This window comes from Cynara cardunculus (assembly GCF_001531365.2).
Source record: "Cynara cardunculus var. scolymus isolate 2C chromosome LG 1, CcrdV1, whole genome shotgun sequence".
Lineage (NCBI taxonomy): Eukaryota > Viridiplantae > Streptophyta > Magnoliopsida > Asterales > Asteraceae > Cynara > Cynara cardunculus.
In genome coordinates, this window is record NC_037528.1 from 1,367,396 (window position 1) to 1,389,853 (window position 22,458).

A 22,458-nucleotide genomic window follows, 5' to 3' on the forward strand; every position below is an offset into this window, starting at 1 on the left:
AAATGATATTTTTTAATTTTCTGCCATAATAACCTTAAACAAATTTGAATTTATATGTTCGTGTTCTATGAATATTCAGGATAACATCATTGACGCAATTATATTAATGGTATCGAAGTACATAACTACAAAAATGCTTACTTGGATTGTAGAAATGTTGATGACTGATTGATGAAGTTGGAAGCCCGAAAATCTAACGATGAACTGGTTGAATATATTTACTGATAACATGTTATAGAATAACTGAAAAAGAACAATAGAATAGAGAGAAGAAAATATGTAATTCTCATTAATCATAAGTCTTTTTTATATGGATGAATTATAAACAAATAACTACAAGATATTTCACTTCTAATATAATTTAATATCATTTAGACGATAACACACTTATCTTACATCAGTATTTTATATATTTGTTAAAGAAAAGAAATAATAGTGTTTTATTTATGTTTATGTTAACAACAAAATTAAGAATACGACGGCGCCTGTTTTGTATTCGGAGATGAGATGACTCAGAAAGAACGACGGAACAGCAATGATTATGGACCTTGATGGGTCCCACCTTTTTAATTATTCAGATTATTTTTTCAAAGAAAAACATCGATATTTTATATAACATTTTACTTTTTTATATTTAATTTTCTTTTTTAGAAAAACAAAGGTCCCACGAGGGGGAAAAAATCGCTTCGCTGCTTTTAAGAATATATTATGTACTCCACCCACCCTAAAAACATATAATTATTCGTTTATTTACCTTTTTTAATCTTACATTAATTTTTTATAACACGATTACCAGTAAACTGTATAAATAACGTCATGAGAAAGTTTTAACCAGAAAAAAGACAATCCTCCATCATCCACAACGAAATAATGGTCAAACACGAAGCTCAACCTTGATCTAAGTATCTCAACAGAAAACGACTTACCATCAAGATGAGAAACCAATCCTCCAAAATGGAGTTACAAATTCCTAAATTACCTGTGTAAACGACAAGGTAAATGTTGGGCAGCGCCCTCAAACTCGACTCTTTACCTGTTGAGTCACCAAAACTGTAACTGAGCTCCACCTTGAGTCTAACACAAAGTTGAAGGTATAACTGATAGGGAAAACGGTGAGCATAACAAACCAGTCTTCTACTTCGGTCAAATATCGAATAGAACAAACTTTACCACGAGTGGGAGTGGGACCCATGATTGAAATGTGATCCCAAATATAAAACTGATGAACAAAAACGAAGAAGTAATTAAAAACCATACCAAAAAATGCAACAAAAAAGTTCCAAATTCAAACATAGAATTGACCATTTATGTATAATCATAAACTAAAAAATTTAACTAATAGAATTTGATAAGATTCTAAAGATTTTTTCATAAATGCACAAATTTAGTCATCAAATTATGCATAGTTTCATATATTACTGCAGTATTATTTAAGGGGACATTTACTAAACACTTACTTGATAAGTGTTTACTGGATATATTTCCTCATCGGATGAACATGAGAAAGTTCAAGAATCTTACTGGGTAAGAGCGATGAGAAGGATGAAGAGTCTTATTCAATAAGTGAGGATGACGACTCTTATCCAGATAAACGCTTACCAAGTAAATTGTTGCATTCGATATGTTTTGATATACTGAAATTTTACGCATCAAAATAAATCATAGTGTTGATTTCTATTGATAAAACGTTTACCGGGTAAACAATTGAGTAAACGGCCCCTAAGACTTAGAAGAATAACACATCAAATTTTAAAACCTTAACCTTGGCAACAAAGTAGAAAGAGTGGGGAATAAGAGATTCAAGCGAAGAGGTGGAGCAACTAAGTGGTGTCAGGCATATTTAGGTGAAGAAGCGACTGACAAAGGCTTCCGTTATAAATCTAAGGTTGAAGGTGCGTTTAAAATACCTCTAATAAACCATAAAATGTGGTACCTGATTGGTTTGAGTTTGACTCTAAAGGTCAAAAATATATGTAGGTCTCAGGTTCAAATTTAAAGAGGAATAAAAATCCCCTTGTGGCTACGGATGTTCAAATGCGATGACTCCGAGCTATCAGCAAAACAGATGGTCTCTCTGAGATTGGTCAGCTCGCATAGCGGGTTGGATATCTAGGTTAATTAAAAAAAACCCCTCTAATAATATATAATATTTGAGTTTTAGAGAAGAACAAAAAATAAGGGTGTCAAAGTATCATTCCGCAAAGAACAAGGACACTATTTTCCTATGTATAAAGTTAAGGGTAGTAATGTGTAATTTACCCAATTTAATCACGAACACTCATAAGCGGTTCTATTTCTCTATTTGTATGTGTATATATATTGTACAGGTTATCAGTCTCGATTCATCTGTGCCACTTTTAGCAACCACATTACCAAAATGCGCTGCCGGTCCGACGGCAATCGCCGATCACCGGCGCCACCACCGCTCCTCACATTAACCCTCCTCTTTCTCTTCCTTCGTTTGTCCACCGCTTGGCGCCCATGGCCTCATCAGAAAAACAACGTCACGGAGCTCCAATTCGGAGGAAATAAAAAGTACGAAGGCTCGTCGGAGTTCGTTAAACTGAGATACCATATGGGACCAGTTCTTACCGCTAATATCACCGTACACATTATCTGGTACGGAACTTGGCCTAGCGCCCAAAAACGTATCATCCGCGAGTTCATCAACTCCATTTCTGCCGCCGACCACCAGCCCCCGTCGGTTTCTGATTGGTGGAAAACCGTCCAACTCTACACCGACCAAACCGGTTCCAATATCTCTCGGTCGGTCCGGCTTGGTGAAGAGAAAAACGACCGGTTACTATCTCACGGCAAAACCCTCACCCGTCTATCAATCCAGTCTGTGATAAAATCCGCCGTGACGGCCAAAACAAAACCATTGCCAATCCATCCCAAGGGTGGGCTATACCTGTTACTCACCGCCGACGACGTATACGTTCAGGATTTCTGCCAGAACGTTTGTGGGTTTCACTATTTTACATTCCCGTCGATTGTAGGGTACACGTTGCCGTACGCTTGGGTCGGAAATTCTGCAAAATTGTGCCCAGGTGTGTGCGCGTACCCTTTCGCCGTACCGAACTATATCCCCGGTCTGAAACCGTTAAAATCACCGAACGGCGAGGTGGGGATCGATGGGATGATTAGTGTGATAGCTCATGAGATAGCGGAGCTAGCGTCGAATCCACTGGCAAACGCTTGGTACGCCGGTCAAGACCCTTCGTTCCCGGTGGAGATTGCCGATCTATGCGAGGGAATTTACGGGACCGGTGGTGGTGGGTCCTACACAGGACAGATGTTGAACGATCGAGATGGTGCCACGTATAATATGCATGGGATCCGACGGAAGTACTTGGTGCAGTGGATATGGAACAATGTGGTAAATTACTGTACTGGCCCCAATGCGCTTGATTGAACGGAGGGAGTATATTTCGGTTTGTGTATGGTGTTTTGTGGGGCTGTTTAGACTTTTTGCTCATTTGAGTCTTTTTTATTTACGTGTTTGTTAATTATTTTCATTAATGTATAATTAATGAAGTTAATTAGTTTTATGCTTTGTTAATCATTATTCCACAAAATTTAGTAGTGGTAAGATTTGCATACGGTTTGTGTTTCCCGCCATAATATTGGTGGGGGGACCTGTTTGTGAAGTTACCATATTACCCTTGCAATTGTCTAGATGGAAAACCTAAATATTCCTCCCATCATTGAAAAATAAAGATAAAGTGTGTCAATGATTTTTCAAGTTATAAAATTATATACATCAATAATATAAATGTATTTTTTTAATAATACTTTTTATATAAAATAATTTTACATTAATTTAATAATTTATATTATTAGACAAGTTTGACCAAATATGTTGGCTTTTTCGGGCTTGATTTATTTACACTGTATAATATTAGAATTGAATACTGTAATCTGTAACAGTTTAAGTCTTTGTTTGTTGTACTTTTCTCGTACTTTAGTTGCAAGATCAATAAGGAGCGTTCGATTGTGCCATCATTAATGTCGTCTGTTGTAAGGTACAAAGTTTTATGAGCTCTAATTTGTTTCGGTTATATTTGGATATCGTTGTCGGAAAGTTAAGATGTTACAGTAGCTTAATGAAGCTTACGTTTGAGTTTTATGGTTAATAATAGTAGAACATAAAACTGTTAAATGAAAATCGTTAAATTTGAACTGATTACTTAAGGTACTATTGAAGTTGATAGGTTTGAAGAAGAGAAGTCACGTATTTACCACACGAGTCTATAGAGAATGTAAAGTACGATTTGCTCATCTAGGAGTAGTCACAGGTTTATCAAGGCTATTTATTACATTTGTTATGCTTGCTGATATGAAGTTGTTATCACACTGATAAATCACATGTTGTTTGTTTAATCGTCTAGGGTTGTTATCTAAATTTCATCTAACATTTATTAATATGACACAAACTCTCATTCTTTTACAAACTTATAAAACAGTTTTCACGTGTGAGTGTTTACACAATGTTGTTTCATACACGACACTTTCAAAACTGTCTTTTTTCCCAAACAAAACAGTTCTGAACGTTTCATATATGAAACAACACTGTATCTTTCATTTACGCATGAAAACTTATATCAGGTTTGTAAATTAGATATATCAGTATTTTGATCTTTGAACATAATTGTTGTGGAAATGTTAAGGGGACAACGGTAAAATAATTGAACCAGAAAAGATAAAAAGTAAAACCGAATTTGTCCTATGTGCAGTCGAAGCAGGGCATGTAAAGCCTTTTCCTTTTTGACTCACCTCTTCTATGTGAATGCATTTACAAACTTGTAACCTAAAACTCATTAATGTTACTTGATACCATTAGGTCAAAGGGTCAACCGTTTGATGTTTGCTCTCAAGGCTACCGTTCGGCATCAACGGCTTTCAACCTTCTTCGCTCGCCTTCTATGGTCAGCATTGTCGTTTGGTCATCAGAACGGACAACACGGCCAGGGTTCTTTCTTTTCGGTCAATGTTTTCCTGTTGTAGTTCGGTTGTTTGGTTAAACTCACCAACCCAATCCAGCCCTCATTAAGCTAAGGAAAAAAGTTGTTGGTCCAGTAGGTGTTGCCCATTTAAACAAAACAAAAAAAAGGGACATGATAGTACTATCGAGACCTGTCTATTCTGGACCCTTGTGTATATCTATTTGTATGTATTTATCTAAATCGTCCATGTGCTTAGGTGGCTCACCACTCCCTAGTCCCCACTCATGGACACCTTCTTTCATCAAACACATCATTCAATCCCAAAACCAGAAATGTCATCCAAGAAAGATTTTTGCGAAGTTTCTGCAAATTGATTCACTAAATTTTGGTAGTGTGGTATGGGTTAGCACCACCAATTATGGAAGTTTGGTAAGGGGCCTAATGACGGTGTCGTTTTTAATGGGGGCACAATGCATTTGTTTACGAAAAGCCACCAGAAAAGTTGATAAGACGACTACTAAAAGATCATGCTAGAGGGAGCAGAGTCCCACATTGACTAGAATCTGGACCATTTCTCCACTATAGGATTTGGATCATGGGCAATTTGTACTCGTCTAGCCCTCTCTTGATGCTCCGGGACAATCTGTTCCTATCTAGCCTCCGTTGGAGGGAGCGTGTTATAAGAGCCTCACATCGAGTAGACTTGGACCATTTCTACGCTCTATATGTTGGAACATCCTTTCTCTCCTCAAGGTTTTTTCTGGAGAGTAACCTAATAGGGTTCCACATATTTTCACAAATCAAGACCCCCAAAGCCTAGGTTTTTCAACCGAAAGATAAATTGTTTATCATTTGCAAACTAGCTCCATGGATACATGGGCAAGAAGAATCCAAGTATTGTGCAAACTAGCTCCATGGATACATATAGTTGTATATGTTTGTGGTTGAGAAGGCAATAAATGTGCCTACTGATGTTCTGATGAACAGTCAGTTATTCACATCATGCAAATGTAAACTGATTTGATTAGATCAAAATTTTCACTGTGCAAGCCAATACCAAGGGTCAACAGGCCATGTGATGACCCATATCCTAAGGTTCATGAGACCATCAATGTTTCAAGATTTTAGGAAATCAGTACAATTAAAGGGAGTAGACCAGAAGAAAGCAGACATCGTAAATGGAAAAGTTGGGTTTTCTGGAGCTGATTGTTTCATGCAACTGTTTTCCCATTCTTTAATGCAAGATAAACACGATTATGTTGAGAAAGCTACGAATACGTACCTGATCATTATGAGCATGACTAGCGAAGTCTGGAAATGGTTAGTGAAGCACAGGTCTCTGCATCCATTAATGTCATTTATAAATTGCAATACATCTTCCAACTCATTCACCCTTGCAAGACTTGCAAATGACTCAAATATAGGAATCTTTCAGAATCCATGCCTTGGATATGACTTGCAAATGACTCAAATAGCCATTAAGAAAGACAACCTGTAGGCAGATTAAATTATATAGGACCATGAACAATAACTTCTATAAGTTTCTAATTTAATATCAGTATCATACATATTTATCCAATCACCCGCATTACAAAGAAGTCCAGGGAGAACAAAGTTATGACTCCCAAAAGATATAAATACAAGTTTACATATGAGATCAACTTGAGCTGTTGGGGTTCTCGTTTTCCAGGTACTTGGACACTCCGTAGACAACTGTTCCCGCGACAAACAAGAATACAGTTGGGGTAAATGATGGATATAGATATTTCACAAAGAAATTATCCCATTCCTGTGGAAGGAAACCTGTGCGAACAAAGAATGAAATAAGTCACATACCACAATCAATATAAAGTCATGCTATTGGCTCCAGCAAACTAAGCACTAGGTTCAGGCTTAAGCAGGTAATGGCAAATGGCATTTGCAATTTTACTCGTAGACATCTGGCTTGTGAAAACAATGTTGTTGAATAAAAGTTGTCTTCATAAATATACTGGCATTAACACAAAAAAGCTCTGGTGTTTTTAAGTCACAGGTTACAGTCAGTTTGTGGTAGCTTCAGTACGCGGATGCATTTACTACATAGCACAGTTTGTGTATGTAGATGTCTTTCAGTTTGTCTCCTCATATGCACCCTTTGACATAACCGTAAAGCATGTCATATATTGCTTTATAAAGGCGAGCTATTGGCAATTTATTATTAAGTGCAACATTTCTAGCCTCATCCTTTCATAAGTTCTTGTTCCCAGTACATTTTTTTACCGAACTTAAATTTATAAAAATCCTCTTGGCACATCAATTGTCAAAGTCAAAGTTTGTCAGCATAACATGTGATTGCCTTGAATTGTTTGAAAAATCAGAAGACTTTATGGTGAAGAAGCAGCCAACTAGGCTTCATCCAAACCGTAATGTCATTGGTTTGGCTCTTTTCCATGCGCCCTTAATGATTTTCTGCCATGCCAATAATCTGTGGCACTATAAAACCGTCACTTGAGCTTGTGGAGGTTCAAACAAGAACACCTCCATTTTACGAGAATGCAAAAACACTTTTATCACATGTGATAATACACATGAGGGGACCTGGTGGTGTGCGGATGTCATGCCCTGTGACTTAGGTCGTGCCAAAGGTCGTCTACATCTATGATTTAGTATTACATGTGATGGTCTTGATGGATTATAGTATCACATCAATAACACCTTTACCACATGTGGTAATAAATGTGAGGGGGCTTAGTGGTGTAAGGGCGACTTGGCCCGGAACCTAGATGGCGCCAAAAGTTGTCCGCATCTTTGATTAAGTGAATTATTTTCATGCACTAGAAATGCCAGATTATCAAAGATCTGTAAAGAGCTGTTCAGTACTATCTTCACAGGTTGTAACTTGTAATGACAGGAGCTTGCACAGAAGAGGCAAATGTAGGGATATGATGCAACTGTGCAGTAAAGTTACATGAACCCATGATGTCAAAATTATGCAGAGGTTTCTAGTTATGAATAATACTTCAAAAAACTGAAAGATCCTTCATAGTGGCATCATTTGCATGTTATCTAGAGAGTCACAGGATGTGTTCTTGATTAATTTATAATTTTAGATGAGGCCCTTGACATCATCATGCTAAAGTTCAAGTTGGAAGGAGCCTAAAATACTTTGTTCTCTGTTTAGACAATCCGACACATAAAAAACCGTACTCTAATTGATGTAGGAAACTAGAGTTTGCCTATGACTTTTGACATTCAAATGACTACACATTCAACTTTAAATTGATGTAGGAAACTCTATATTTACAACTTACAACAAAGCATAAAATAAATATTAGAAACAGAAAATACAGTAGAATTATGTTGCTATCCTTTTTGTATTCTTTACTCTTCATTTCCTTCATATTGTTGCTTTTGACCCTAAAACCTGGTTTAAAATCTTGGATATGATCGCTTTTAGATTGAGAGTGTTACCCAAGTAGTAAATATGGTTTGTTTAACAAATATTTTTCCAAAAGATCCTTGGGCTATTTAGTTTCACTGCACTGAATAGATGTCACTGTTACCATAGAAGCCAAAAGACATTTCAGTATTTGTTAGGTATAATCAAGAATCCAAGATCTCCTTCTCAACATATGGTTGGAGAAAAAATTTCTAATAATGGTTTTCATTAGTACTACTTGAGTTGCTAACGGGAAACATTTTGGTTTGTATCAACTTGGATACATAGGTACGTACACTCCAAGGCAACAGACTTGAAGTTATGGTTCTCAACTGTATATTGCAGGCTTCGTGTGAATGTCTGGTGTTTGGGAGTGTGGTCATGAAGAAAAAACATAGCCACGTTGTTCCATTTACAGTTTTCCTGTCTTGCAGGTTTCATAGTGGCCCATGTTACATAGATTTTACAGCTTTCTGTAACTGTAAGCAGGAATCATTGTCTGTCTGTGAACAAGTTCTTGTATAAGCATGTGAATGCTTATGGAATAACTTGTACAGTATGCAATCATACATGATGAACCTCTTAGTCGTACAAGTTGGGAAGTGCAAGTAATAATGGGCTGCAAAAGGCAATACCTTGCTAGAACATAAGACATTAGTATGATTTGCTTTCTCCCCTCTGGTTCTCTTTTCAGCCTCATTTTGCGTTTACAAACACATATTGTGTCCCCTGGTGTTTCTTTCCCACGTTAAAAAAGTTTGCCATGTTAAGATTCAGGAGGAAACATTTACTTAAAAAACCCTAGTAGCACTAAGGTGGTGCGGTAGTTTTTCGAGCAATAATTCGGGTCAGGAATTAGAATTGAAGCTGAACTTGGCTCAAACTTTATCCGGTTACAAGCCAAATAATTGGAATTGAAACATGCCATTAATCGAGAACAAGCAAAAAATTGAATTTCCTAAGATAAGACACGGAACTCTCCTAAGTTTTAATATACCTGAAGCAGCAAGAGCAATCCCTTCAACAATAATAAGCGAACCGAGCCCTAGCCAAGTAAGAAGAAAAGCACGCTCATTACTGCCTTGTTGATTCGCTTCCTCTCCCCCTCTTTGTGGTTGAGAAACGAATTTAGGGGTTTCAACCGGAGCTCGTCGTATAATGGAAGCTCTCTCTTTCTTCCCTTTCTGTTTCTTCCTTGTAGTATTACTCAATGGAGACGATGAAGAATCGGAAGATGAGGAGCCAAACCCTATGGGCGATGATGTGTTGTCGGTTGATTGAGTAGGTTCTGTTGACGATGAGTCGTTCTGTGCTTTAATGGCGGTGAGATGGTGAGGATAATGATGCTTTTGATGGAGATGTAAACAGGGTTTGTTGTTGGAAACGACGAAGGTTGAAGATGAGGGGAAAATTAGCGCCATATCCTGGTTTTGTTCGTTAAGCCTCTCTTTTTTTGCCATTTGTATATTTCTGTTTTTTGTACTCATCATATTCAATTTAATTTAATTAACTACAAATTAATAATTAAATAAAAGTTTAGAGCATGTGAACAGAGAAATAAAGATTTTAATAATTTAGGAAGAAATAATTTCTTTATCTATATTACTTTATAAATCAGATTTGACAAAAGCCTTTAAAATAATTTTTAATGTACAAAGTACTATACATTTATGGACAAGGTCTTAAAAGTCTTAAAAACAACTTATAATGCATTAAGTACTACTATTTTATGCATTCAGTCTTAAAATATCTTAATCTACAATTAAAATAACATATAATACAAGTTACCAATGCATATTATTACTTTTTCTTTTCATGTTTCCAAGATACTTTTGACACATTTCATTCATATCTTCACCCTGTCATACCTCTATGTCTTATCCTCATCCCCAAGATGATATTCAAACTAATTAATATTTACCATGAGTTATTAAAAGTTTTCTCATTCATCTACCTTTCAATTGCTCTAAAACTCTCGGTCTTGCTCTTGATATCTTGATTCTTTGCTCTTTATGTAAATCAAACATATTTGTGAAGTCGTTTAAATATGTTAGATTTTAAACTGTCATACAAATTTTTTCATCGATAAACTGTAATTGGAATCATAACCCTTATTTACTCAAATTATATTAATATGTAAATACCAAATATAACTTATATCATCGTTAAATATTCTCTAATAAAACCAGTGAAATTTCAAAATCGTTAAAATTCACAACTCCCGTCGCATTGCACGGTTACGCAACTAGTTATGTTTTACAAACAAAAAATAATTAAATTAGATGTTTAACATAAAAAACAATATATTATTAAAAGGGTGTTTGAGATTGCTTATAAAAATAATTTATTTCGATGCAACACCGATAACAAACACTTTTGAGTGTTTTCTTAAATAATTTATATCGATGTCAAACCGATAATAAAGAGTTTTGAAGAAGTTATATTCTTCGGATTTATAATAACTTGATAAATGTTTTTTTTTTTTGAAAAATTTACATAAGTAATCCCAAAGAGACGATAAAATTCCCTTAATCGAACTCAGGATTTGAATAAACCTCTGTTTTATGATCTCCGCTTCCCGCGAAAATCTCTCCCCTTCTGTGTTCTGAAACCTTCCCAAAATGAAACCAAATTTGATCCAAGATCTACATCGATAAAACCTAGAAATCATCATCTTCTTCAAATACTTGATACTAAAGATCACACTCACATAAAGCAGTAAAGAACAGGATTCTCTCCATTTAATGTCACTCCCACAACCTTCATCAGAATCCGAACAAACATCGAATAATTCCTTTGATGATGGTAATCGAACGTTTCATCGTAATCATCAAAGATCACGTTCACTCGCCAAATTGAGGAAAATTCCTCCAATTCCGATTCGTCGGATCCGCACCATGGCTGAAATGAGGCCAAACAAGAATGGAGACGGATTCGACGATGATAGAAAAGGTAAGGAAGATTATGATCGTCAAACGGACGAACCTGATTTACTCGATGCTGCTTCTCTTGGCCTAAATCCAATTCGCAGTCGCTCCTCTTCTTCGCATCATAGGGTTGATTCTACTGCTGGTACAGCCTCGAAATTGGATGCCTGTGATACAGATAAGATCGCAAATTTTCCCTTGGGCAAAGTGCACACATCGGAAGAGCCAAAATCCGATCCAGGTCACATATTACTCTTCCTAGATAAGATATGTATGACTTTATATGCTACGGAATGTATTGTTCATCTAGGAGTTGGGATTACACACAATAGTAGCATCTTACTCAGAAAAAGAATAATGTAATGCTTGTAACGCGTATATCCATGACAACTTTTATCAGATTTTGTTTGGGCTTAAAAGTAATTATTCAACTCCTGTATTAGATGCAACTCTTGATCATTATGAATGCTTTTTTTGTGCAGGCAAGAAGGTATCCTGGGGCCATTCTAACTCCTTGCAAGTACAACTATCATCTGGTGCTGGAGTGGAGGTAAGTGTATGGTTTATAGTTCTTAATTTAAGTTTGTTTTGGTTTGGTTTATCTCTATAATATGTTTATTTTCCTAGATTTATACTTAGTTACAGGAATAAGTGGTTCTTACTGATTTTATTGTGCTGATTCTAGGGCAATAATGAGGCCTTCGCCAAGGAAATACAATCTCCAAGGTTCCAAGCCATACTGCGTGTCACAAGTGGTCGTAAAAAGAAAGTTCCTAATATAAAGAGCTTCTCTCATGAACTCGATTCTAAAGGAGTGCGGCCTCTGCCATTTTGGAAGCCTCGTGCATATGGGCACGTGGAGGTAGCTGCTCATTTGAATAATTATTCCCATGTTCTTTCAAGTTCATTATCTTTTCTGGCATCCTTATAATGCAATTCTGTTATGCAAACTTTCAACATGTATCAACTTCAGGAGATCATGGTAATGCTCAGAGGAAAGTTTGAAAAGTTGAAGGAAGAAGTCAATTCTGACCTGGGTGTCTTTGCTGGAGATTTGGTGGGGATACTTGAAGAAACTTCAGAATCTCAATCAGAATGGAAAGATATGTTGGAAGACTTGTTAATTTTAGCCAGGAAGTGTGCAAAAATGACATCCAATGAATTCTGGTTGAAGTGCGAAAGCATTGTTCAGACTCTGGATGATCGTCGCCAGGAGTTACCTATGGGTATTCTCAAACAAGTCCATACCCGTCTCTTATTCATACTCACTCGATGCACTCGACTTGTGCAGTTCCACAAGGAATGTGGGTATGAAGAAAGCCACCATATTTTGGGTCTTCATCAGCTTAGCGATATTGGTGCATATACAGAAACTGTTACAGAGCCTACATACCAAAACTTCAATAGATCGAAAGGAAAAACAGAAGTTACTGAGGCACAAGCTGACAAGCCACATGAAGGGGATGAGGAACAAGATCAAGAAAACATAAATTTAGATGTGGAGGTTGAAACTGCAGAAGGTGTTACTTCATCCACTGGTAAAAGGATGTCATCTTGGAAGAAGCTTCCATCTCCAGCAGAAAGGAGTCACGTAGACCATAATGCTGTTGACATTCCATCAAAGGATTTATCCGATCATTTGGAAGTTAAAGACAATCATATCTATAATCTGGATACCCCGTTGTCTCCTGAGAATTTAGAGACAACTTCAAAAGTAAGGAGAGTTACATTTGGAGTTTCAGGAGGGCAACATCAATTGACTTATGAGAGTTCATTAATATGCCGTATCTGTGAAGTTGAAATACCCACTGTACATGTCGAACAGCACTCTAGAATATGCACTATTGCTGATAGATGTGATTTAAAAGGTCTGAGTGTCAATGAAAGACTTGACAGAGTTGCAGAAACTCTTGAAAGGATCATTGATTCATGGACACCTAAAAGTGCAGGCATGACAGTTGGAAGTCAAGAAGGTGTTGGAATATCTCCGACAGATATACCTGATGACTTGGACAAGTTATCACCTAAGAACCACCGGCTGTCACGTGAATGCTCCGGAGACCTACTAGAATGTGTCCATGAGGCTGACACTGCTTTTGTTGCAGAAGACTTCCACACTTTGCCTGACATTACTTGCAGCACACGTGGGACTTCGATACCTGTTGTAGGTCCAAAAGCCTTATCGGCTGGATGCTTGACTCCTAGATCACCTCTACTGACACCAAGAGCGACTCAGATTGAAACATTCCTGAGTGGAAGGAAATCCCTGTCCGAGCATGAAGACTGGCAGCAGGTAGTGATATTACATTATTATTAACAAATTCCAAATTTTATGGAATGTAAGGCTAAAAATCGACTTCATGCTTTAAACAATGAAGCAAAGCATTCTGAAAACTGAAGTCTGTCAACAGGTGAATTGACCCATTTGCTTAGACAGCCTATTAAGAAATAGATGTTCATTCAACTATATGGAAATTTAGAAGCGGATACATATATTAGTTTCTCTATCAGTTCTATATATGGTTTGTGTTCAACTCATAGATTTATGTGTAGATAACCTGTTTGTAAGGATGCAAGAATAGGCTTAGGTGGATGGCCATAATCCAGATGATGGAGGCATAAGATAACTGAAAACTGGTAAACAAGCGGGGAGTGGCTTATCGATATCTCAACTAACATGCCTGGAGGCATAAAATTTGTTGCTATGTAAGCCAAAATTCAGATACTGAAGTTCTTGAATGACCCTCTAATATCATGAATATGCACAACTTGAGGTCATCCATGTGGGCATCAATCTTTGTAGAAACTTTGGGTCCGTTAAGCGCATTTGATATAACAGTAGATTTTTTTGGGTAACTGTGGGTACCCAGGACAGCTTACGCTCACAGACTAATCCCCGGACCACGAATGGCCTGGAGTCAACAAGGTGAACCTCCATGGCCGCAAGGGCTTTGGCCATATGCGGGTTTGAACCTAAGGAAGATGAGATTTCCACTACGTCCCATGAGTCTTAACCAGTGCGCCACAACCCAAGTGGTTTAGTAGAATGATACTGTAGGTCTTAGACTTCGCTGTGGACACTAGTTTTTCTGTATTGAGAGTTATATCCTGCCTCATTCTACCAAGTGTTTTTATTATTACGTAATAGAGCCATCTCTTGAACGTCTTGCCTGATACATATTTCTTCACTGCTGGAGTGACAAAATATAGGAACAACTAAATTCTTTTCATTTAAGCCCTTGTTCTGCAGTCTTATTCTTTTTCTTAGCCATGTTTATGTTAATTATCCTCTTACTCTTTCTCTCTCGTCCTACAACAATGTCATCTATTATTTTTTTTTTCTTTTTTATCAAGGTGCTAAAACATCCCCATCGAATGACAGATGCACAAGCTATTGGAAATTGCTCGATCCCTGGCCCGCATGAACACTAATGACTACAGTGCATTGGATTTCATGCTTGAGCGTTTAAAAGACCTCAAACATGCTATCCAGGACAGAAAGGTGGATGCTCTTGTTGTTGAGACTTTTGGGAGACGTATTGAGAAACTATTACAGTGAGTCTCTCTATGCACGTAACTTACCAATGCACTGCAAAGTTCAGTATTTCGTCTGCTCCAAGAATAGTGAGACAATGTAGAGGTTAAATTTGAAATAGTATGATCTAAAGCTAATTGGAAATTGTTAAACATGTGAAAACAATAACTATGTCAGCTAATACTCATTTTTAAAAGACCTTGCAAACTGTATCAATCTTCAAATATAGGTTCTCCGAACTGAACCCCCAAATGGAAGATGCATCATCAATTTTGGGATGTAGGAAGTACTGTATTGTGGGCATGGTTGGGATGACCTTGGCTGTTTTATTTTACTTGTTGATATGTGCCTATCTCTAAATACACTGGCATTCCTTCCTGCACCCATGACAGGGAAAAATACGTACTTCTTTGTGGGATGATAGAGGATGAAAAAACAGAATCAACAAGTAACATGGTCTATGAAGATAGTCCATTAGGAGAGGACACGGCTCGTAATCTGCGGGCTAGCCCTGCAAGTTCGTACTCTAAGGATCGGACGTCTATTGAAGACTTTGAAATAATAAAACCAATTAGCAGAGGTGCATTTGGACGAGTTTTTTTGGCTAGGAAAAGGGCAACAGGTGACGTATTTGCAATAAAGGTAAGGGCTTTATATCCCCAAAAGTAATTGAACCCTCATGAATGTCGTTTCTTTCAAGAGAGATCTTTAGATTTCCCAAGCGCTTGTGTCAGCAGTAATGTTTGCCTCTTGGTAACATAATGTCTTTCTATTACCTGTCAAACAATAGACACCGTTTAGAGCAATCTAGTAATTGCACGGCTTACATGAAAACTTAACTTCAAAGTCTTGGAGCCACTGGATACCAATTATTATTTGCTACCTTCTGATATGAGTCTTGCCTCCCACTCTTCATTTCAACATGTAAATGTGGTCTTGTCCGTTGCCTTCATAGACTTGAATAACTTTATATCTATATTTCATTGCAAGAGTTTGTAGAACTGGCTTAGTCATAAGCTTTTGGCATTGCGTGATTCATCTTAATGTTGAGACTTGTTAGATGCGTTGTTTTCTTCCTATTTACTTACTAGATTGCATCACACTTATCTCCTAATTTCCATCTAAAAATTCAATTCTTAACCTAAAATAACATATTTTGGAAAAGTATTGCAGGTTTTAAAGAAGGCTGATATGATTCGTAAAAATGCAGTTCAAAGCATTTTGGCTGAGCGTGATATCCTGATATCAGCTCGCAATCCTTTCGTGGTGAGTAGGTCACACATGCTAATTCATTCAAGTGGAACTTTCTTGTGCTTTTAACTTTAGTTTACCATTTGACATGAACAGGTACGGTTTTTCTACTCCTTCACATGTCGAGAAAATCTATATCTGGTGATGGAGTATTTAAATGGAGGAGATCTTTTCTCTTTGCTTAAAAATCTAGGTTGCTTAGAAGAAGACATGGCACGTGTATATATTGCAGAACTTGTGAGTGATTTGCCTTTACTTTTATTAGTTCTTGCCACTTGCCAGCATGCATCTATTTTAGTGTCTAATGCATTAGTGTTTGATTTATATTCTGACTGATGACTTCAGGTTCTTGCATTGGAGTATTTGCATTCTTTGAATGTCATTCATAGAGATTTGAAGCCAGACAACTTGTTAATTAGCCGAGATGGCCACATCAAGGTCAATGTTTCCTTTGTGTTTATGATTGTGATGACAGTACACAATATTTTTTTGACTTGAACAATTTTTTCCATTCCCTTTATAGTAATTAATTGCTGAATTTTCCCTTAAACATTCAACTAGCAAGAAAAAGGAAGTGAATTTTTTCAGATGTGTCTACATGTTACAGACATCTCATGGATGGTGCCCCCTGAAGGAGGGAAGAGTTGTGTGCCTTCTGCTATATTGAAAAGATATAATGTTTTGTAGCTTAATCAGATGATAGTGCTACTATCATACCTTGTTCTATGCTTCATTTTGCCAGGCACTATTATTGAACATCTAAATCAATCATGGACTACTTTGCCTTGTTATGATTATCAATGGACATGTTTTCTCATCTTACAATTCTAATTCGTCTTTTTTACAGCTAACAGATTTTGGGCTATCCAAGGTTGGTCTCATAAACAGCACGGAGGACTTATCAGGGTCATCAACCATCAGGACTGCTATCTTTCAGGATAACGAAATCAAGACAGAGACCACACCTTCAGTAAATAGAGAGCAGAGGCAAAAGCTTTCAGTTGTTGGCACCCCTGACTATTTGGCACCGGAAATACTTCTTGGCATGGGACATGGTTAGAGATTTAAGTTTGTATTAGATACTGCATAATTTACAAATAAAAACTTATACAACTTTTTCATTCTCTTTCATACTTGCCTTCCAATACCTTCCTTCTTGTAGGTGCAACAGCTGATTGGTGGTCTGTTGGTGTTATTCTTTTTGAGCTACTTGTAGGGATTCCACCTTTTAATGCAGGATCTCCACAAGTATGTTCTCTCAGAAGAAAAAATCTGCATACATTTTGTTGCAATTATCTTCAAACCACGATGGACTTATCTTCTCCATAGAAGTACCTAACCAAGGTTTTCATTTGCAATAAAAACATTAGTGATACCTTTAATCATAGCTGGGCATTAAGTCACTATTTGTGCATCTAGTTGGATTTGCCACATGATATTTCAAGTTAACTAATGAACATGAGTTGCCTACCAGTTTCTGCCCAAGCAATTCCATTTTATGTTTTTGTTGCAATTTCTGGTATTTAAATATCTACTAGCATTATTTTTGTTAGAGTAGGTGGGGCAAAGAGTGGAAGTTGCAGTTTCTGATACTATAGCATGCCAGTATTATGAATAAGATGCTGATCTTTTAGTGTTGATTTCTCTTCTGGCAATGCTGCAATGACAAAACTTGGGACAAGCTATCACCACCTGAAAGCACGAGACATAACTCTTGTGCCATGGCCCGTGAGTGTTGGCAACTAGACTATATGAGACATGCTGAACACACACATTCTATTGATTCAAGGAGAAAATACCAAAGGCTCAGAAATACGAGGAATAATTCTGAAGGCTTCTAAGCTTCTTAGGTGGCCAGATGTAATCAGAACTTCAGCATGGAGTTTGCAATGAAAAATGGGCACAGATCACACTTGAATCATAACAAAGCTCAAAACACAACCAAAATAATCAATCTAGTTCCCAATAGCAACTAGTGGTCACAAAACCCAGATCTGAACAAAGAAGTGGAATATGGATGAGTTCTAAACTTACATATAGTCTACAAACATCTAAACATGGCAAACAATATATAGCGCATCAAAAGTAAGCAGGGAGAGAAGTGTACACTAGAACGGGAACGACCACGAGCTGAGAGAATCCACTATAACGATGTAGCTACAAGATTAACTGGGCATTTACAATGAGGGAAGATTAATGATGTGTGTGAACAAAGGAAGTTATGCTATCACAGGGTTATAAATATTTGAGCCCTATTTTGGCTGTAAGAGCATCTACAACAGCTATGCTATTTTATAAATTTTAGAGATTTGGTAAATGTTTGCTCTAACAGCTATGCTAAGCTCTCATCTAAAGTAGAGAAAAATAGGAGGGAGAAAGGAGAAATCTGCAAATTTGGTAGAAGAGAAAATATTGCATACCTGTTGAAGATGCTCTAAAAACTCATCACCTGTCCAACGCGACTTTTAAGGGACCTGGTAGGTCGTGCAACATCTCTCTCGTTCCAGATTCACTGCCGTATGCGACTTGAGAAGTCGCGCAGACTTGAAGGTGTGACTATAGGAGTCGCTGTGAACCCACTTCAAATCTGCTGTAGCTTTTCCTCTCTTCATTGCAACTTGTTTGGGGACTTGGAAGTCACATCGAATTCGCATGCAGCAGCAGGGGTGAACTAGGAAATTTTTTTAATTGTCAAGCTGTGGTGCTGGACCAATGCTTACACAATTCCTCTAAGGGATCAACCATCTTTTCATTATATTTTGGCTTTGTTTATAATGTTTGGTTAATGGTTATGGATAGGGGTGTAAACGATACGAGACAACTCGCGAGCTACTCGAGATCGACTCGGTCAAAGCTCGGTCAACACTCGACTCGAATAGGCTCGACTCGAACTCGAGTTCGACTCGACATACTAACGAGTCGAGTCAAGCTACCCAATACTTGACTCGAAAGCTCGTGAGATACTCGATTATTTTATATATAATTAGTTTTAAAGTATATAATCAGGTTTTATGATAAAATATGTAAAATATAAATAATATAAATGCCTTATATTTTTAGATATTTAAACAATTAAAAAAAGACAAAGAAAAACTATAAAAAAAGTTAGTGAAGTTGTCCCACATTGGAAGATAGATGGTAAAGGAAGAAAGAAAAGATGTTATAAAAAGAGAGGAAGATGAATGCAATTTTCTAACTTTGTCTTTTTGATGATGAAGTTTGAAGTTGATCTCTTTATTTTTATAAAAACTAAGAGAACACTTTTAAGTTTTAAAATTTATAAGAGAAAGACCCTAAGTTTTATAAATTTCAATGAGTGAGTTTGGTTCGAGCTTGATTCGAGTTCGAGTTCGAGCTTGATTCGAGCTTAGTTCGAGCTCGAGTTCGAGTTCGAGCTTGAGAAATAGTTATCGAGTTCGAGTYGAGCTYTGATTTTTACTACTCGTGAGTTTTCGAGTCGAGTTCGAGCTTGGAAATTCGGTTTCGAGTTCGAGTCGAGTATAGTGATACTCGAGCTCAACTTGAATCATTTACACCCCTAGTTATGGATGCGACATTGAGAGGTTACCATGATATGAATTGGCTAGGTTTCTTATTGCAATCTCTTCTGTGAGGCTATGTGCAACAGTAAGCCAAGCCTTTGAAACACTTTGATTGCATGCCCCAGTCACTTTTAAGACCTGTGTTTAGGTGAATTTAGGCAATAATAAGTATTTAAAAATAAACAGGAAGGCCATCAATCAAGTTGGCATTAATTAATTTGCTTAAAGTGCTTTACCATGTTCACTCCCCCCCTCCTCCTTGTTTCAATCATAAATTGCCTCAAAGGGTGTGACTGAATAATGAATACTCATATGCTTAGGACCTTGAGGCTGTAAGCTTCCACAACTTCTTTCTATTACCTCTACAGTTTTGCTGTTGTCTTTGGATCAATGAACGAGTTACATTTGGAACAAGGGCATAATATGAGTGGCAAAATGATTACAAGCATTAGAGCAAAAGGAGAAAAAGCCTCTATAAGCATCACTCACCTGGAAAAAGCATTATTTGCAAGTTGCAAGAACAGGATCATAGGTAATCGGCTGTAGAGCTGACAATCATACTTATAGGTTTAGTTGAGAGCGATATATTTATCATGGGTCCTGTTTCTGTTTATAGTTGTTAAGTTGTTATACATAGGCAAGGTGCCCTGATAATTTGGAGTACACATGTAAATATTGGAATATGCTCCGAGGTTCCAGGCTACTGGAGATGAATACCCAATATTTGAGCACATTTCTATGAACCTAATGATTTATTACTTCTGTTCAACAATGGGTGTACCTGAACATGAGTTGTTCTACTTTGTTGCAGCAAATTTTTGCCAACATTATGAATCGAGAAATACCCTGGCCTGAGATACCTGAGGACATGAGCTATGAAGCATATGATCTGATAGACAAGTAAGTTTCATGGGGTTTTTATTCAATAAAATGTTGTTCAGAAGTGATATCAAGAAATCTTCATTTTCTGTTGCAAAGTTTTGTGCTGCATGTTATTTTTTTTACATTCCATATCTAGAAGAACATGGAAATGACCAACAAAAGGAAAGTAGAAAAGAATTGATAATTTTTTAGTCAATTAGGATGCAGAGAGATGTTAAGTATAAGGATTCTGGTTAAACCCAATTAGTTAGTGAATCAGAACACTAATTTTTCGCTTCATCTCAGGTTGCTGATTGATAATCCACTTCAACGCCTAGGTGCAACAGGGGCTGGAGAGGTAAAATCATCTCTAAATGTGACATTTTATGCAAAAGAAACCAATAAACTTTTGTGCTTTACTAACAGGTGAAAAGGCACCCTTTCTTTACGAATATCAACTGGGACACCCTTGCAAGGCAGAAGGTCATTGGATCATTCCATTTGTATAAGTATATGAAGAATAGTTTGGTTAGTAATTGAAATTATTTAGCAACTATCTCAAGTGTTTCATATTGCAGGCAGCATTCATACCATCTGCTGAAGCACTTGATACCAGTTATTTTATGAGCCGATATATATGGAATCCAGAAGATGAACATATTGATGGAGGTAGCGATTTTGATGATATGTCTGAAGCAGATAGCGCATCTTGTGGTGATAGCTCACACAGCAACGTGGTGGATGAAGAGGTATTTACCGACAGAAGTTAATTTTTTCTGCGTATTGAAGGACAGAATAACTGCTAAAAACATCTTAAATTTGAACCAGAACTTATCGATCATCAGATCTCATATGCAGAACACACTATATCACAAATTCATATATCTAGTACAGCTATTTAGCCTGCTAAATTAACATAAAGGGGTTTAATCTACTTGTTTTGTTACTTGACCAGGGCGATGAATGTGGTAACTTGGCAGACTTTGGTGCTCCACCTCCTAATGTCAGTTACTCGTTCAGTAATTTCTCGTATAAGGTTTGGCTTGCTCCTCCAGCTGCGTGTTAATCAGAAATGGGAACGTATGTTTCAAACTTGTTAGAATCCCATGTCGACTAGACTAAACTAGACCAGACCGTTTCTCCTCAATATCTAGTGAAACCTCACTTTTCTCCAAAAAGAACTCTTCTGGAGAGTAATATAGAGGTTCCGCATAACCTCACATGATATCAAAGCTACCACTCTCCGGCAATCTATGCCCGTTTATCCTCTACTGGAGGTGGTGTGTTAGAATCTCACATCAGCTAGACTTTGACTATTTATGCTCGGTATATGTTGGAACCTTACTAAAGGGCTCTTTTGGAGAGTAATTTATTGGGGTTCTACATATTCTCACATAATACGAACATGATACATTTAATTTTGATTTTATCATCAGAATTTGTCTCAGTTGGCTTCCATCAACTATGATTTGCTTATAAAGAGTGCTCAAGAATCCATAGAAGGTTCAAAACCAGATGAGTCATGACCATATATCACAAACATAGTAACTCTGCTTTGGCCAATTCATGTCTTCCGGCTTCGCAACGGAAGCTAGCGAAGTTTTGGACCTGGATGTGCTTCAGTTGGCCGCTATTTCCACTCAACAAAAACAACGCATTCGTCGATCCTTCATCAGGGAAAAGAACACGATGAATGGTCGAAACTCGTTGTGGATAGTAGTTTAACTCATCAATCTTCCACAGTACAGGTTTGAAAAACCCTTTGTTTGAAGTGATAGAAAAATGAATATTTTTCTTGTAAATAGATGTTCATATTTTGTTTTTCAATCCTATTAACTGCATGATATTAGATCTCCAATAAAATCTACTGGACTTCTACTAGAAATTACTATATACATTCTGTTATTAATGTTCAAACCCAGGTGTAAACAGCACGCCCGTTCCCGGAATCCAACGGTTGCCCGACATGAACTTGGCA

The 22,458-nt window shown here is 37.1% G+C and overlaps 3 protein-coding genes across 3 annotated transcripts; 2 read left to right on the forward strand and 1 right to left on the reverse strand.

Annotated features, from left to right (window-relative positions):
* The first annotated feature begins 2,246 nt into the window (after positions 1-2,246).
* Positions 2,247-3,562, forward strand: LOC112517823 (protein EXORDIUM-like 3). Its single transcript, XM_025125197.1, has 2 exons — positions 2,247-2,250; positions 2,328-3,562. The coding sequence occupies exons 1-2, from the start codon at positions 2,247-2,249 to the stop codon at positions 3,413-3,415; spliced, it is 1,092 nt and encodes a 363-aa protein (XP_024980965.1). The 3' UTR covers positions 3,416-3,562.
* Positions 3,563-6,459: 2,897 nt separating this feature from the next.
* Positions 6,460-9,824, reverse strand: LOC112518526 (protein LOW PSII ACCUMULATION 2, chloroplastic). Its single transcript, XM_025126252.1, has 2 exons — positions 9,362-9,824; positions 6,460-6,749 (listed from the first exon to the last, which is right to left on the reverse strand). Exons 1-2 carry the CDS (start codon positions 9,822-9,824, stop codon positions 6,604-6,606), a joined length of 609 nt encoding a protein of 202 aa, XP_024982020.1. The 3' UTR covers positions 6,460-6,603.
* Positions 9,825-11,004: 1,180 nt separating this feature from the next.
* LOC112517885 (probable serine/threonine protein kinase IRE) lies at positions 11,005-22,006 on the forward strand. Its single transcript, XM_025125258.1, has 17 exons — positions 11,005-11,532; positions 11,774-11,847; positions 11,977-12,153; positions 12,265-13,584; positions 14,674-14,846; positions 15,219-15,468; positions 16,000-16,092; positions 16,174-16,314; positions 16,423-16,515; positions 16,925-17,132; positions 17,240-17,325; positions 20,431-20,519; positions 20,787-20,838; positions 20,907-20,963; positions 21,059-21,229; positions 21,436-21,516; positions 21,917-22,006. The coding sequence occupies exons 1-17, from the start codon at positions 11,109-11,111 to the stop codon at positions 22,004-22,006; spliced, it is 3,579 nt and encodes a 1,192-aa protein (XP_024981026.1). The 5' UTR covers positions 11,005-11,108.
* The last annotated feature ends 452 nt before the right edge of the window (positions 22,007-22,458 follow it).

Coding starts and splice junctions, on each gene's coding strand:
- LOC112517885 (XM_025125258.1), top strand. CDS start 11,109: ATGTCACTCCCACAACCTTCATCAGAATCCGAACAAACATCGAATAAT. Junction 20,839..20,906: donor GTGCAACAGGGGCTGGAGAG/GTAAAATCATCT, acceptor CTTTACTAACAG/GTGAAAAGGCACCCTTTCTT. Junction 21,517..21,916: donor TCAGTAATTTCTCGTATAAG/GTTTGGCTTGCT, acceptor TTTTATCATCAG/AATTTGTCTCAGTTGGCTTC.
- LOC112518526 (XM_025126252.1), bottom strand. CDS start 9,824: ATGGCAAAAAAAGAGAGGCTTAACGAACAAAACCAGGATATGGCGCTA. Junction 6,750..9,361: donor GATTGCTCTTGCTGCTTCAG/GTATATTAAAAC, acceptor TTGTTCGCACAG/GTTTCCTTCCACAGGAATGG.